Here is a 17592-nt window from a genome sequence, read left to right on the forward strand (position 1 = left end):
TTAATCTATCTTAAAAACCATTGTAAACAGCTAAAATCGCCAGTGGGATTCGAATAACGCTTGTATTTTAATGGTGAATTTTGGAAATGATGGAGATGCAAAAGATTTGGGTTATTATAAAAGATACAGGAGGAAATGACTAACAATAGGACCCACAAAGGGAGGAGGGAAGCCCAGGAGATTCTGTGGAATCTTGTTGCGATATTGTATGTTGATACGTTGTTTTAAATTTTTAATTTGAAAAACCCAAATAAATAAATAATAATAATAATAATAAACCATGGCTAAGCAAGTTTATTGTGTTGTATTGGCTGGACTAGATGAATCCCAAGCAGGAATTAAGATTGCCGGAAGAAATATCAACAACCTCAGATATGCAGATGACACAACCTTGATGGCAGAAAGTGAGGAGGAATTAAAGAACCTTTTAATGAGGGTGAAAGAGGAGAGCGCAAAATAGGGTCTGAAGCTCAACATCAAAAAAACCAAGATCATGGCCACTGGTCCCATCACCTCCTGGCAAATAGAAGGGGAAGAAATGGAGGCAGTGAGAGATTTTACTTTCTTGGGCTCCTTGATCACTGCAGATGGTGACAGCAGTCACGAAATTAAAAGACGCCTGCTTCTTGGGAGAAAAGCAATGACAAACCTAGACAGCATCTTAAAAAGCAGAGACATCACCTTGCCTACAAAGGTCCGTATAGTTAAAGCTATGGTTTTCCCAGTAGTGATGTATGGAAGTGAGAGCTGGACCATAAAGAAGGCTGATCGCCGAAGAATTGATGCTTTTGAATTATGGTGCTGGAGGAGACTCTTGAGAGTCCCATGGACTGCAAGAAGATCAAACCTCTCCATTCTGAAGGAGATCAGCCCTGAGTGCTCCCTGGAAGGACAGATCGTGAAGCTGAGGCTCCAAGACTTTGGCCACCTCATGAGAAGAGAAGACTCCCTGGAAAAGACTCTGATGTTGGGAAAAATGGAGGGCACTAGGAGAAGGGGACGACAGAGGACGAGATGGTTGGACAGTGTTCTCGAAGCTACGAACATGAGTTTGACCAAACTGCGGGAGGCAGTGCAAGACAGGAGTGCCTGGCGTGCTATGGTCCATGGGGTCACGAAGAGTCGGACATGACTAAACGACTAAACAACAACAACAAAAGCAAGGTTATTGTGTTGGGACATAATGCCAAACCACTGTTAAACCGTGGTCCATAAGGCAACAAACCATGGTTTGCTGGTAGAAAACAAACCATGGTCAGCGTGCTTGGCTGCATCTGCACATGCAAACAAACCATAGTTAGGCTGAGCAAAGCATGGCAGAGCACTATGGGCAGACTAGGCAAACGGGAGGAAGGGCAAGTCGGTTGCAGCGCAGGTGCCCACACACAGCGCAGGGGCGAGGAGACACCCACCATAGTGACCTGCAGAGGTTTGTTGCTGTTCCGAGTGACGTTGGCCAGGCGAGACACCCAGCCAAACTGCTGGTTGAGCTGGTCCAGGAGACTCGTGGTGTTGAGCATCTCCTCCTGGAAAGACTTGAGGATTTCGTCGTATCTCCGGGTAAAGCGCTCCGCGAGTCGAAGGGCATCCTCAAAACGCTCTCTCAGCCGGGTCTGCTCTGGGTCTGTCTGGGAGCAGTCTGCAGGAGGTTTGGAGGCAGGGAAGCAAACGTCGAGGGAATCAGAGAATCGTAAAATTGTAGAGCACAGAATCTTTTGATCAAAGATCATGCTGGAAACCAATCGATCCAGAGCAAAACACCCTCATCTTTTCCCCCCATATAATTTTTACTGATATTTTAAAATCATAAGAAAAGGAAAATTTTACAGAAAGAAAATAGGAGAGAGAGGAAATATGTCAGGAAAAGAAGTATTATGCAGCCTCTTTATGCATGGAACTTGAGTACAGCAGAATATGTTTTAGAATATTCCAAATATTTGGGAAAGGAAAACAGCCCAGTAATTACCAATACATTGGCTGGATCAAACAAAAAATGTTCACCTTAATTCCCTTGCTTTCTTATCATGTGCACATCATATGAACAGAGAGGCAATCAGAATAAAATATGATAAAATAAAAGAGAATGGGTTTATTGTGTCTTGTTAACTGTATTTTCATGAAACCCATACTTTAGCGCAAGCGGGAACAACCAATCGTCCACATGCCTCCTTATTTGTGAAGGATATGAAATCAAGCCGTACCGCAATAAATGTGTCTTTTTTTTTACTAGACACCCCCGCCCCCAGTGAAACAATAAGGAATTGTCAATGAAATATTATTTTCAAAAGCAATTGATCCAGAGCAAAATACTCGGTCAGTAGAGCAGGAGATACTTTATCTTGAGATCGTGGATTTGAGCTCCGCTTTGGGCAAAAGATTCCTGCATTTTAGGGGATTGGACTAAATGACCTTCATTGTCCCTTCCAGCTTCATGGTTTTATGATGCCATAGACCCTCCCCACCTTTGGCACCCAGAACTGGGCGATCCAGAAGGCCCAAGAGGCCCATCTCCTGCAAAGTTACACCAAACCCTTTGCAGCTCCTGACCCCAGAATTCTGGCTCTGTAAGAAAACTGGATGTGTGGGGGCAGGGGGGGGCTTCATCCCCAAAAGGGAACCCTGCCCCCACCCCAAAGGGAAGTTGTTTTCATGAATCAAGAGGCAGCCTTGACCGACTCACCGACGTCCAAGATGGCCTGGCATTTCTCGCACCTCTCCCTCAGCCTCAGGCAGCCGGAAGAATTGCGGCGGATCTCGCGGCACACCAGGCGGTCGTCCCCAGGACTGGGGGCCCCTGGCAGAGAAGGAGAGAGACGGTGACTCTCATGGCGGGGGCACAAACTGGCCTCATCCATTAAAGCCAAGGGGAACTCAAGGCCAAATGGAACTGTATCACAATGTCTTCTCCCCATTCTAATGGGAAGGAGGGGCTGCTGGGTGCTCAGAGCAGCTGCCTTGCATGCAGAAGGGCCCAAGTTCAATCCCCACCGGCAGCATCTCCAGGTAAAGAGCTGGACGTATCTCCTGCCTGAAACCCGGAAGAGCTGCTGCCAGTCAGTGCAGGCAATACCAAGCTGACTCATTGCATAGCAGCATCATGATACAGTGGTACCTCATGTTGCAAACAGGATCCGTTCCGGCAGCCCGTTCGCAACATGAAAAGGCCGCAACATGAAGCGCCGCATCTGCACACACGCATGACGCAATGCGGCGCTTCTGTGCATGCGCAAAGCGTGATTTAGTGCTTCTGCGCATGCGCGCCGCTTACAGACGCGGTGAACCTGGACGTAACCTGTCCCGGGACTTCCGGGTTTGGCACGTCTATAACCTGAAAAGACACAACATGAAGTGGACGTATCATGGGGTATGACTGTACTGGCAGTTTCATTTAACCAATTCCACAAGGAATCCAATGGCAGCTTTGATTATTATTATTTTTAAAAAACCTCCTAGGCCATTTGCAAAGCTAAGCAGCGTCCGGCATAGTTTCAGATTGGATGGGGAACCGTGCGTCGAGACGCCTGCATTGCAGGGGGTTGGACTAGATGACCCTGGATGTCCCTTCCAACTCTACAATTCTATGGTTCTTATTTCTAGGCTGCTAAGCTTACTCAGGACACTTTGGCAAGGCACTAGGTCAAAAGTTCAAGCACCCCACGTCAACTGGGCCACCTCTGCCTACATGCTTGCAACACGCCCGGAGCAGGCAGGAAATTTTGTTTTTTGTTTTTATGTATAATTTTGATTAAATTTTCTGTTTTACAATTTAGAATACTCATTTAAACATCCTTAAAATGTCAGTGACTTCCCTTCTTCTCTTTCCATGGTTCATTTTACATATCATAAATCCCTGCATATTTTACAAAAACTAAACCATTCAGTATTCCCTTATTGCATCCATCAAAACTTACCTATACTGTTGAATTTATCTTAACGCTGCCAACAATTTAAGGTTTACACAATCCCCCGGTATTCAATAAACGTTTTCCAATCTTCTTTAAACATATGTTCTTCTTGTTCTCTTATTCTATATGTTAAGTCTGCAAGCTGTGCATATTCCATTAGTTTAAGTTGCCATTCTTCTTTAGTTGGGACCTCACTCATTTTCCATTTGGGGGCTAACAAAACACGGGCCACAGTAGTGACATACATAAATAACCTTTATTGGCACCTGGGAATTTCAGTCTGAATTATCCCCACCAAAAAGGACTTTGGTTTTTTTTTTTTAAGTGCTTTTAAACATTTTTTTCAATTCATTATGGATCGTTTCCCAATACAGTGGTGCCTCGCAAGACGAATTTAATTCGTTCTGTGAGTCAATTTGTTTTGCGAAAAATTCGTCTTGCGAATCACGGTTTCCCATAGGAATGCATTGAAATTTCTTTTTTTGCCCATAGGAACGCATTAATTAAATTTCAATGCATTTCTATGGGAAACCGCGATTCGCAAGACGAATATTTCACAAAACGAATTCATCTTGCAAGTCACCATCAGATCGCAAGACGCATTTGTCTTGCGAAAAATTCGTCTTGCAGGGCATTCGTCTTGCGAGGTACCACTGTATTCTTTTACCCTTTTACAAGTCCACCACATGTGAAAGAACGTTCCCTCCACCTCTTTGCATCTCCAGCACCTATCTGATTCAGTCTTATACATCTGAGCAAGCCTTGTTGTTGTTGTTTAGTCGTTTAGTCGTGTCCGACTCTTCGTGACCCCATGGACCATAGCACGCCTACTCGGAGTTAAAGCCTACTCGGAGTTAAATACCATCTAGATTCAGGCAAGTATCTGAAGAACTGTGCTTGAAAGCTTATACCCAGAACAAACTTAGTTGGTCTCTAAGGTGCTACTGGACAATTTTAAAAATACCACCTGTTAATCATTTTCAAGTACGGCGTATAAGACAACTGGTCGTATAAGACGACCCCCAACTTTTCCAGTTAAAATATAGAGTTTGGTATATGCTCGCCGTATAAGAAATACGACCCGGCGTATAAGACGACCCCCAACTTCTGAGAAAAAATTCCTGGGTTAAAAAGTAGTCTTATACGCAGGAATATACAGTAGTTCTCCCTCAGGGAATAACATGCTGTAAACTTCAAATCGCTTTTCCAAAGTTTTCCCCAGAGGTTAAAATCTATATTCTATTTGAAAATTGGATAAAATTGTGGAAAAGAAATTTGAAATTCACAGATTGTATTTTGTTGAGAACTATATGAAGATGATGTACAGATGGTAAATAACACCAGTTAAATTGGCAAAAATGTATAAAAATGAAAAGAAAGAATGTTGGAGATGTGAAGCAGAGGGTACGTTTTATCATATTGTGGTGGGATTGCAAAAAGGTAAAATTGTACTGGGAAAGGATATATAATGAACTGAAGAAAATGTTGAAAATAGCATTTGTTAAACAACCAGAAGCTTTCCTGTTGGGCATTTTAGGCCAAGACCTACCGAAGGAGAAGAGGATGCTATTTATGTACGCTACTACAGCGGCGAGAATGTTGATAGCACAAAATTGGAAGACTGGAGAAGTGCCAACTAAAGAACAATGGCAAGAAAAACTGATAAGTTATGCAGAAATGGCAAAACTGAAGGACAGATTACAGGGGAAAGACAACAGAGACTTTGAAAGAGAATGGGAACCATTCATTGTATACTTGCAGAAACAAAGAAAGACTATTGACTTGATGGCAGGATTTAAATAAGCACTCACACCTTTAATAATAGAAATATGTAGAAAACAAGGAAATAATATAATGTATTTGTTTAGAGATAGCAGTGTGTAACTGCCTGGACACTGAGGTCCAGTACAGAGGGCCTTCTGGCGGTTCCCTCGTTGCGAGAAGCCAAGTTGCAGGGAACCAGGCAGAGGGCCTTCTCGGTGGTGGCGCCTGTCCTGTGGAACGCCCTCCCATCAGATGTCAAAGAAAAAAAGAGCTACCAAATTTTTAGAAGACATCTGAAGGCAGCCCTGTTTAGGGAGGCTTTCAATGTTTAATAGATTATTTTATTTCATTTTTCTGTTGTAAGCCGCCCAGAGTGGCTGAGGAAACCCAGCCAGATGGGCGGGGTATAAATAATAAATTATTATATTATTATAATAATAGAGGGGAAATAAATCAGAAGTGGAAGTTGGGGGAAGCCCAGGAGGGGTGGGAAGAGGGAATGTAATATATGGATATGTGATATTTGTAATAACTGAAAAAGAAAATGGAATAAAAATTTAATTTTATAAAAAATCTATATTATGTCCTATATCTATTGGCCAGCAGGCAGGCAATTCTGGACGGGTGTTGGAGGCCAGACCTGCTCACCTGCCCGCGATCTCCACTCACCTGTTGGGAGCCTGCCCAGGGAAAGCCCCGGCCGTCCCTCCGGCCACTGGCCGTAGGGCCCCCTCAGCCCCCCGTTCATGAGTTGCTGTGTCATCTGGTGGAGCGACTGGAACAGCTGGTGGAAGTCTTGGTGGGGTCGGTACTGGCCTGGGAAGGCGGGGAAGGGGGCCAGGTCCCGGGCCAGGCGGGACCCCGGGAGGCGGATGCTGCGGATGGGGCCCCAGAACATGTCCCGGAAGCCGCTGAAGGGCGAGTGGAAGAAGGGGGCAAGCTGCCCGTAGGCCTGGGTGCTCTCTTGGAAGAGGTCGTCCACGCCACCCTCAATCAGGCTGTAGCGCTCCTCCAGGTCGTCCAACCGCTGCCCTTGGTCCTGGTCCACGTCCTTCAGGGAGTCGAGGCGCTCCCCGTCGACCCAGATCGTGAAGGGCGAGGAGTGGTTGAGGAAGTCCTCCAGCTGCAGCAGCAAGAGCAGAAAAAAGCCCTGAGCATCCTTTCAGCTTCTACACCTATAAAGCCTTAAATGGCTCAGGACCGCAATACTTCAAGGACCACCTCTTCCCATATGAACCGACCCAGACCCTGAGATCACCTTCTGAGGCCCTCCTTTGTGTGCCTCCTCCTCGAGAGGTCCGGAGGGTGGCAACACGAGAACGGGGCCTTCTCTGCAGTGGCTCCCTGTCTGTGGGATGCTCTCCCCAGGGAAGTTGTGATGTTGTGATGTTTTTCTGTGAACCGCCTTGTGACCTCTGGGTATAAGGCGGTATATAAACTCAATAAAGAAGAAGAAGAAGATCCAAAGAGATGGGCTGGATCAGGCCAGTGGCCCACTAGACCAGCATCATGAATTTAAAACAGCTTACCGCCATGAAAAGAAGGTGGGTCCTAAAATCCTACCCCTTGAGAGGCACAGGTCAAGGTGGCAAAGAGGGGGGAGTCCCACAAAGAGGGCCGTCTCTCCCTGAGCCCCCCGCCCAGAAGGCGGAGGAACTACCAAGAGGGGCCCCCCTGCACCCACGAGGGTCCGTCCATCCTGTCTTCCTGACAGTAAGAGCTGTTCGGCAGTGGAATTTGCTGCCAACTCTATGATTCTATGAACAAGGGCAGCGAATGGCCCACAGCCCCTGGCCATCAGCTCTAAGGAGGAGCATCTTGCATCAGTTTCCGGACAACTACGAGAACGGGGCCTTCTCTGCATTGGCTCCCCGTCTGCGGAATGCTCTCCCCAGGGAAGTTCGCCTGGCGCCTTCACTACACACCTTTAGGCACCAGGCAAAAACGTTCCTTTTTAACCAAGCCTTTGGTTGATCTGATTGGCCTCCTATACCCTTTTAAAATGAGGCTCTTTTCGGGGGGCTGTTATTGGGTTGTATTTTTTTTATTATTATACGTTGTGATTTTATATCTGAATTTTATTCTGTGAACTGCCCTGAGACCCCCGGGTATAGGGCGGTATATAAATTCAATTAACAACAACAACTACAACTAAGCGAGATGGGGAAGGGGGTCCCTACAATTAGGGAACTCTGATCCCCATCAGCTAAACCTTGGATGATAATCCAGCAGGAACGCCAAGCAGTAGGGCAGCAGGGAGAGGAAGATTTTGGGTGGGATTCTGGACCAGTTAAAACTTTGTTACAGCGAGTCCTGGCAGATAGCTGCCCACAGCTGGTTTAGCAATGCCTAAGAACATGGGTTGGCAAACTAAGGCCCGGGGGCCAGATCCGGCCCAATCACCTTCTCAATCCGGCCCACGGACGGTCCAGGAATCAGCGTGTTTTTACATGAGTAGAATGTGTCCTTTTATTTAAAACGCATCTCTGGGTTATTTGTGGGTCCCGCCTGGTGTTTTTACATGAGTAGAATGTGTCCTTTTATTGAAAAGGCATCTCTGGGTTATTTGTGGGGCATAGGAATTTGTCCTTTTACTTTACTTTACTTTTTTTCCCCAAAATATAGTCCAGCCCCCCACAAGGTCTGAGGGACAGTGGACTGGCCCCCTGCTGAAAAGGTTTGCTGACCCTTTGAAGAGCCTGCTGGAACCTCTCGCTTCGCCTCTTTACCAGTTGCAGAAACCCTCCAGGAACGGAGAGTTGCTCTTATGCTCGAATCCTGCTCGCCAGTTTCCCACAGGCCACTTGGCTTGATCCAGCAGCCTCTTCTGGTTCTCAAACTGGCCAATCAGATGTCCCAAAGGGAAACCCGCAAGCAGGATTCGAACACAAGAGCAACTCTCCCTCCTGGGTTTTCCAGCACCTGGGATTCAGAAGCATCGCTGCCTCTGAGCACGGAGGCAGGGCAGAGCCATCCTGGCTAGGAGCCACTCCTCCATGAATTTTCCTAATCCAGGTTGGTTCTTCTCTCTACCTCCTGTGGCAATGAGTTCCATAGTTCTCTTCTCTACCCTGAACCTTCCAACATTCAGCTTCACTCAGTGTGTTAGGAGAGTGGGGGGGGGACTTTTCTCTAACCCCTTTCTCAACACTGCGCATAATTTCATGAACTTCCGCCATAACACCTCTTACTCGCCTTTTCTTTAAATTAAAATGTTAGCGTAGGTTTATGCACACAGAGGAAAAGGGACGAGAAAGGGCTGGTTTTGGTGTGCTGTTTAATTTGGCCGAGACTTGTCCTGCACCTGCAGCTAGTTAAGCATGTGAGAACGAGTCAGCAAGCATGTGAGAATGAGTCACCACAATATACAGTATAAATGCTGATGTGCTTGAGGCAAGCTTCAAAGCATCGTCTATACCAGCGTTTCTCAACCACTGTTCCACACCAGACGCTGGCTGGTGTGCCGCGATGTGCGGCGACGAGAAGGGCGATTTGCATTGTCACGTGCCTGGCGGCCGCCAATACACAACACTGACCTGCCGGAAAGCAATATTTGGCAAGTGTTTCTTACAGTCATAATTATAATATAGGGCGGCACAGAGTTAAATTTTTTAACTTTTTTAATGGTGGTGTGCCTTGTGATTTTTTTCACGGAACAAGTGTGCCGTGGCCCAAAAAAGGTTGAGAAACACTGGTCTATACCAGGCACCCCCAAACTGCGGCCCTCCAGATGTTTTGGCCTACAACTCCCATGATCCGTTGCTAACAGGAACAGTGGTCGGGGATGATGGGAATTGTAGTCCAAAACATCTGGAGGGCAAAAGTTTTGGGGTGCCTGGTCTATACGCTGCAAGGAGACTGCATCTACAACTGCGTGAAACTGCATAATAATAATAATAATAATAATAATAATAATAATAATAAAATTTTATTTATACCCCGCCCTCCCCAGTCAAAACCGGGCTCAGGGCGGCTCACACCAATAAAATTACACTAAAACATAAAAAGCAATTAATTAAAATACAGATTAAAATACAATATTAAAATTTTTAAGTGCAGCCTCATTTTAAGTAGTCCATAGATCCAAGCCATGAGGGAGGAAAACACAGGGGTCAGACTAAGTCCAACCCAAAGGCCAGGCGGAACAGCTCTGTCTTTCAGGCCCTGCAGAAAAATGACAAATCCCGCAGGGCCCTGGTCTCCTGTGAAAGAGCGTTCCACCAAGTTGGGGCCAATACTGAAAAGGCCCTGGCTCTAGTAGAGGCCAATCTAGCCACCTTATGGCTTGGGATCTCCAAAGTATTATTGTTTGTGGACCTTAAGGTCCTCCGCGGGGCATACCAGGAGAGGCGGTCCCGTAGGTACGAGGGTCCCAAGCCGCATAGGCCTTTAAAGGTCAAAACCAGCACCTTAAACCTGATCCTGTACTCCACCGGGAGCCAGTGCAGCTGGTAAAGCACTGGATGAATGTGATCCCGCGGCCGGGACCCTGTAAGGAGCCTCGCCGCGGCATTCTGCACCCGCTGGAGTTTCTGGGTCAGCTTCAAGGGCAGCCCCGCGTAGAGCGAGTTACAATAATCAAGCCTGGAGGTGACCGTCGCATGGATCACTGTGGCCAGATCAGAGCGAGAGAAGTAAGGGACCAACTGCTTAATACGGCGGAGATGGAAAAATGTCACCTTAGCTGTGGCTGCAACCTGCGCCTCCACAGAAAGGGAGGTGTCAAAGGTTACACCCAAACTGCCAGCAAAGCATGTGACTCTTCCTAGAACGGTTTGGTGTTGCTATGTTCTTTTGGCACACTCTGCTGGCATTGGGATGGGGCACTCTGCGCATGCCCCGACATAAAAAATTCCCAATGTTGCAACCTTTCCAGATAAGGGACCTTGCTCCATCCCATAGCTGCCAAGTTATCCCTTTTTTAAAGGGATTTTCCCTTATGCTGAATAGGCTTCCTTGCGAGAAAAGGGAAAACTTGGCAGCTATGCTCCATCCTCGTGAGATCATTCTGGGTGCCCTTTTCTGAACCTTTTCCAACTCTTCGATATCCTTCTGGGGGCGAGGCGACCAGAACTCTCTGCAGACACAACTCCAGCCCTAGGCTGCTTCTCCCCTTCAAAACCCAAAAGAGCTTGCAGAATCTAGGTACCTTAAGGACTACCTTCTTCCATATGCTCACTCCTGGGGACCCTGTTCATCACCTGAGGTCCTGATCCCTGGCCCCTGGTGCAAGAAGTGAGGAGGAGGAGGAACAGAGCCTCCTCTGGCTGCCTTGCCATGCCCCGCCTGGCCCCATCCAGATATTTCTTTCCACATCAGATGTCGCCCTGGTTCTCCAGGCAGGTTCTCGGGGGAACCCAACTGACATGCTCACCTGCCTGCCGACCAGGCCGGCCCCGCTGTGGCACACCCGGGTGTAGAACCTCATGCAGGTCTGTTTCAAGCAGGGCTTGCATTCTTCCCAGAGCGCCAGCATGGTCTCGTTGCAGACCTCCTTCTCAGTCAGCTGTTTCTCCGTCTCCTGGGCTAGGAGGAGAGCCTCCTGGAAGAGTCAAACGGGGCTGTTAAGTTCTTTGTAAGAGGGCAGAGTGCAAAATATGGTCTGAAGCTCAACATAAAAAAAAACCAAGATCATGGCCACTGGTCCCATCACCTCCTGGCAAATAGAAGGGGAAGAAATGGAGGCAGTGAGAGATTTTACTTTCTTGGGCTCCTTGATCACTGCAGATGGTGACAGCAGTCACGAAATTAAAAGACGCCTGCTTCTTGGGAGAAAAGCAATGACAAACCTAGACAGCATCTTAAAAAGCAGAGACATCACCTTGCCTACAAAGGTCCGTATAGTTAAAGCTATGGTTTTCCCAGTAGTGATGTATGGAAGTGAGAGCTGGACCATAAAGAAGGCTGATCGCCGAAGAATTGATGCTTTTGAATTATGGTGCTGGAGGAGACTCTTGAGAGTCCCATGGACTGCAAGAAGATCAAACCTATCCATTCTGAAGGAGATCAGCCCTGAGTGCTCCCTGGAAGGACAGATCGTGAAGCTGAGGCTCCAATACTTTGGCCACCTCATGAGAAGAGAAGAATCATTGGAAAAGACCCTGATGTTGGGAAAGATTGAGGGCACTAGGAGAAGGGGACGACAGAGGACAAGATGGTTGGACAGTGTTCTCGAAGCTACGAACATGAGTTTGACCAAACTGCGGGAGGCAGTGCAAGACAGGAGTGCCTGGCGTGCTATGGTCCATGGGATCACGAAGAGTCGGACACGACTAAACGACTAAACAACAACAAGAGGGCAGAGGAAGAGAAGCTCAAGGGGGATGTTTGGAACAGCAAGAAAAATACCGTCCAATTTCCCTCGAGAGGAGGGCAACAAGTGTGTTGGGGGGGGGTTACTTCTGTCTCGGGAGACAATGGAGGAAGGCACCTTTGGGGGCGAGGTTGCAGCAATTTGACCTCACCCCAAAGGCGCGGCTGGTCAGCTTTAAGCTGTATCTTTTGCAAGAGCTGGACATTTGGGGGGAAGTTCTCTCGGCCTGCAGCCTGCAGAGCCTCGTGGAGACAGACCTCCTTCTGCTTCTTGGTGTCCTCCAAGGCGTTCAAGATATCCCGGTGGTCCCTGCTTGTCTGGTCCATGAGGACCTTCATCCGCCGGACCCCGTTGATGGCATTCTCCAGCTCCGAGTCGATCAACTTGCTTCCGGTTTCGGACATCTCTGTGGGAGGGAAGGGTGCACACTTCAGAAAATGGCCGGCAGAGGGAGAGAGAAATCGCTTCCCGTTTTGTGGGGTCGTCTCACATAAGAACGCCTCTCTATCTATTTATTTATCTGTTGCATTTCTATGCCACCTGTTTCTCCACGGAGCTCAGGGTTGCATAAACGGTTCTCACCCCTTCATCATTCAATCCTGACCAAGGTCACGCCCAGTGAGTGGGGGATTCGAACCCTGGTCTCCCCCAGCTCCTGACCACCACGCCATACTGGCTCTCAGGAGAAGAGCCTTGTTGGATCAGGCCAACCGCCCATTTGGCCCAGCATCCTGTTCCCACAGTGGCCAACCCGATGCCCTTTTGGTAAACCTGGAAGCAGGATTCGAACACAAGAGCCCTCTCCCCTCCTGCTATTCAGAAGCATTGCTGTCTCTGGCCATTGAGGCAAAGCATAGGTATTGTGGCTAGTAGCTGTCAATGGCCCTCTCCCCCTTAAGCCTGTCTCATCCTCTTTTAAAGCCCTGTTTAAACTTTTTGAACGTTTTAAATCATTGTTAATGTTTCTTGTTTTTATTTTTTTTCTTGCTTTGTTATTTTTTCTTATTTGTCTCGTTGATCATTTTATTGTTTTATCCTCTTTTTAATTATTATTTTTTTACAATCAAGCAGCTTGTTTATTTCACGCAATTTATAAACGTGCCATGCCTCCCAGACCTTGGGGAAAATGGGGAATAGCCGCTGACTGGTGAGTTAAAAGTTAAAGGTAAAGGGACCCCTGACCATTAGGTCCAGTCGTGACCGACTCTGGGGTTGCGACGCTCATCTCGCATTATTGGCCGAGGGAGCAGGCGTATAGCTTCCAGGTCATAGAATCATAGAGTTGGAAGAGACCACAAGGGCCATCCAGTCCAACCCCCTGCCAAGCAGGAAACACCATCAAAGCATTCTTGACATATGCCTGTCAAGTCTCTGCTTAAAGACCTCCAAAGAAGGAGACTCCACCACACTCCTTGGCAGCAAATTCCACTGCCGAACAGCTCTTACTGTCAGGAAGTTCTTCCTAACGTTGAGGTGGAATCTTCTTTCTTGTAGTTTGAATCCATTGCTCCGTGTCCGCTTCTCTGGAGCAGCAGAAAACAATCTTTCTCCCTCCTCCATATGACATGGTCATGTGGCCAGCATGACAAAGCCGCTTCTGGCGAACCAGAACAGTGCCGTTTACCTTCCCGCTGGAGCGGTACCTATTTATCTACTTGCCCTTTGACGTGCTTTCGAACTGCTAGGTTGGCAGTTGACTGGTGAGTTATTGCTGCCTTTTCCTGCCCTTCTTTTTGCATCCTGTCTGGGGCTTTTCAAGTGGCAACAACCATTCCCAAATGATCTACGTACATACACACAGAAACAGCAGCCTCCGCCCTGCACCCTTGACCGCAGCCCTGGCAGTTTGGCAACCCTAGCATAACACTCCAGCCTCGCAAGGCAGGAATGATTCCCCCCCCATGAGACCATGAGTCACAGTTCTGGGAAATGACATCATGGTGCAGGTGTCTGGCAAGAGCATTTCTTTTTATCCTTTTTTTATTCTGTGGCTGGAAATACAGACTCTTGGCATCTACTTATTGAGAAATAATATATATATGATAAGAATAATATTGGAGAAAACTGGATATTGAAACCTGCTTAACCTAAATCATATATCCCAGTTTTACAGCGGCCCTTTAAAGTACGCTTCACGCAGAGTATACGCAGTCAGAAGTTGACCTGGCTAAGAAAACACCACCAAGAGCGTAGGGAATTATCTCCCTTATATGAAACCCCTTACTAGCTGCACACTTGTAAAAGTATGCAGATGAAAATACAAACGGTTGGGTTTCTTTAACTGAAATACAAACTGACTCTAAAGAGACTTTAAACTAAAGATAAATGCTTTCTCCCACATTCCAAACCTCCCACAAACTCCCACAAAACTCCCATTAAACTACCCAAGAATTAACAGCAAACTAGCATTATAACTAAGCAACTCTCATACTAAGATTCAACTAAGGAATCTCTTAAACTGAGAACAGCTGAGAGAGTGATCTACTACGAGATGAATCAAACTGAAAGATCTAACTAAGAGATACAGGAGGCTTTCTGGCAGAGCCTTATATACAAGAAGCAGAGCCCACGCCTGGGAGCAACTAACAGAAACACAGACACCCGTTTATCTTAAACAGACTGTATTTACATTAGACCGGCTCTAAAGTAACTTGACTACTAAAGAAAAATCCAACACTACTATGGGTGCCACAGGACAGGTCCGATCAATCCGCAGTTCCAACACATCCTCTCTCCTTGCCCAGAAATGAAAAGCGCAAAGGAAGTTTTTTTTTTTTTTTTAGCAAACCTGATGGATTTGTGACTCAAATGCAAAAGAGTTTTCTAGTCCCCGGGCTCCTTTGCCTGCTCTGGAATGAGAAGCACTTCCAGGACATTTAAGAAGAATGCAGAGATATGGAAGCGCCAGCTTCTCCGCTGTTCCTTACTTACGTTGCAGCTCTTCGGGAGGAACAAGGCAGCGCCCGCCATCCCAGAAAAAGAGCAGCCCCAGCAGAGGGAGCCATCCAGCACGGGCCATCTTCTCCGCAGAAACAATCTCAGGTTCCTGAAAAGATAAGGAAAAGTCGTCAGGACGACGGGAGCGCCACACCAGACAGCGTCAAAGGGTTCAGGTGCTGAACTGTTCATGTAGTTCCTGACAGTAAGAGCTGTTCGGCAGTGGAATTTGCTGCCGAGGAGTGTGGTGGAGTCTCCTTCTTTGGAGGTCTTTAAGCAGAGGCTTGACAGGCATATGTCAAGAATGCTTTGATGGTGTTTCCTGCTTGGCAGGGGGTTGGACTGGATGGCCCTTGTGGTCTCTTCCAACTCTACGATTCTATTTTTGAGCATGCACCACAAGTGGGAGATAACCAGAGCATGCAAGACAGTCAGCAGGCAGGGTGTGGGTCTCATCCTGTGTACCAGATGGAGCTGATAAACAGCTGCCCTGGACACAGAATTGACCTGCGCCTCCATGGACAGCTGTGGGTCCAAAATGACTCCCAGGCTGTGCACCTGGTCCTTCAGTGGCACAGTTACCCCATTCAGAACCAGGGAATCCTCCACACTTGCCCGCCTCCTGTCCCCCACAAACAGTACTTCTGTCTTGTCAGGATTCAACCTCAAACTGTTAGCCGCCATCCATCCTCCAACTGCCTCCAGGCACTCACACAGGACCTTCACTGCCTTCACTGGTTCTGAATTGAAAGAGAGGTAGAGCTGGGTATCATCCGCATACTGATGAACACCCAGCCCAAACCCCCTGATGATCTCTCCCAGCGGCTGCATATAGATGTTAAAAAGCATGGGGGAGAGGACAGAGCCCTGAGGTACCCTCAGGGCTTCAAACTTCAAGAAAGAAGATTCCACCTAAACATTAGGAAGAACTTCCTGACAGTAAGAGCTGTTCGGCAGTGGAATTTGCTACCAAGGAGTGTGGTGGAGTCTCCTTCTTTGGAGGTCTTTAAGCAGAGGCTTGACAGGCATATGTCAAGAATGCTTTGATGGTGTTTCCTGCTTGGCAGGGGGTTGGACTGGATGGCCCTTGTGGTCTCTTCCAACTCTAGGATTCTATTCTATGTATGCTACAACTGCGGCTAGGGTATGGCCAGCACAAAGATGGGAAAAGTATTGAAATACCAACCAAAGAAGAATGGCAAGGAAAACAAGTGGAGGGAGAAAGATTGTTTTCTGCTGCTCCAGAGAAGCGGACACGGAGCAATGGATTCAAACTACAAGAAAAAATATTCCACCTCAACATTAGGAAGAACTTCCTGACAGTAAGAGCTGTTCGACAGTGGGATTTGCTGCCAAGGAGTGTGGTGGAGTCTCCTTCTTTGGAGGTCTTTAAGCAGAGGCTTGACAGGCATATGTCAAGATTGCTTTGATGGTGTTTCCTGCTTGGCAGGGGGTTGGACTGGATGGCCCTTGTGGTCTCTTCCAACTCTATGATTCTATGATTCTATGATTCTACGCTGAAATGGGAAAACTAACGGAAAGTCTTCGAGATAAAGGCCATAGGGATTTCAAGAAGGACCGGGAACCATTTATGTTCTATTTACAGAATCAATGTAAAGAAATGGAGTCACTTGCAGGGTTTGACTGAACACTTGCAATCAACAACACAAATGCAGAAATAGAAACAGGATGTTAAAATGATAAGAGAAGAATTATTATTTTTAAAAAATTAAAGAATAAGAAATAACCAGTAAGCAGGGAGAGATAATATGCCAAGAAACCAGAAAAGGAAGTTGAGCGAAGTCACTGGGGGCGGGGGGGGGGCAGTGTTGAGGATTTATAATGTTTTTTGTTTTTGAAATAATGATTGTGATGATAAAATTGAAAAATTCTATAAAAATTATTTTTTTTAAAAAAGGGGGGGGGATTCAGATACTCCAAGGGTGGACGGGAGGGACACCTCCAAGTGCCGAGAAGTTGAAGCATCCCTCTCCTGCCAAAAAAGCACAGGGAAGGTATGGGAGGCGGCAAAACTCCTTGCTACAAGAAACCAACCCTGTGCCCTCTCGGTCGTTCCATTAATAATAATAAATAATAATAATAATAATAATAATAATAAATTTTTATTTATACCCCGCCCTCCCCAGTCAAAAACCGGGCTCAGGGCGGCTCACACCAACAGAATTACAATAAAACATAAAAACAATTAAAATACAGATTAAAATACAGTATTAAAATTTAAAGTGCAGCCTCATTTCAAGTAGTCCATAAATCCAAGCCATGAGGGAGGAAAAACACAGGGGTCAAGCTGAGTCTAACCCAAAGGCCAGGCGGAACAGCTCTGTCTTGCAGGCCCTGCGGAAAGATGACAAATCCCGCAGGGCCCTGGTCTCCTGGGAAAGAGCATTCCACCAAGTTGGGGCCAGTACTGAAAAGGCCCTGGCTCTAGTAGAGGCCAATCTAGCCACCTTATGGCTCGGGATCTCCAGAATATTGTTGTTTGTGGACCTTAAGGTCTTCCGCGGGGCATACCATTACTGAAATTGTGACTGCTGGGTGGCTGTTGTTGTTGTTTTAAAAAGTTTATTAATAAAAGTTTATTAGCATTCCGATTCCATGTTTGATCCTGCATTTGGCTTTTGCCATGGCTGCATTTCACTGTACAGTATAGGC

At 46.9% G+C, this 17592-nt stretch overlaps 1 protein-coding gene across 1 annotated transcript in view; it reads right to left on the bottom strand.

Annotated features, from left to right (window-relative positions):
* The window catches only part of CLU (clusterin), a 32835-nt gene that overhangs the window by 3527 nt on the left and 11716 nt on the right, over window positions 1-17592 (bottom strand). Inside the window, exons 2-7 of the mRNA XM_060273206.1 lie at window positions 14914-15028; window positions 12240-12388; window positions 11044-11211; window positions 6339-6792; window positions 2681-2794; window positions 1413-1639 (exon numbers count right to left, since the gene is read on the bottom strand). Coding sequence (XP_060129189.1) covers window positions 1413-1639; window positions 2681-2794; window positions 6339-6792; window positions 11044-11211; window positions 12240-12388; window positions 14914-15001 — 1200 coding nt within the window. The 5' untranslated portion in view covers window positions 15002-15028. The remainder of the gene's footprint in view (window positions 1-1412; window positions 1640-2680; window positions 2795-6338; window positions 6793-11043; window positions 11212-12239; window positions 12389-14913; window positions 15029-17592) is intronic.

The sequence above is a fragment of the Zootoca vivipara genome, chromosome 3, assembly GCF_963506605.1.
Source record: "Zootoca vivipara chromosome 3, rZooViv1.1, whole genome shotgun sequence".
NCBI lineage: Eukaryota > Metazoa > Chordata > Lepidosauria > Squamata > Lacertidae > Zootoca > Zootoca vivipara.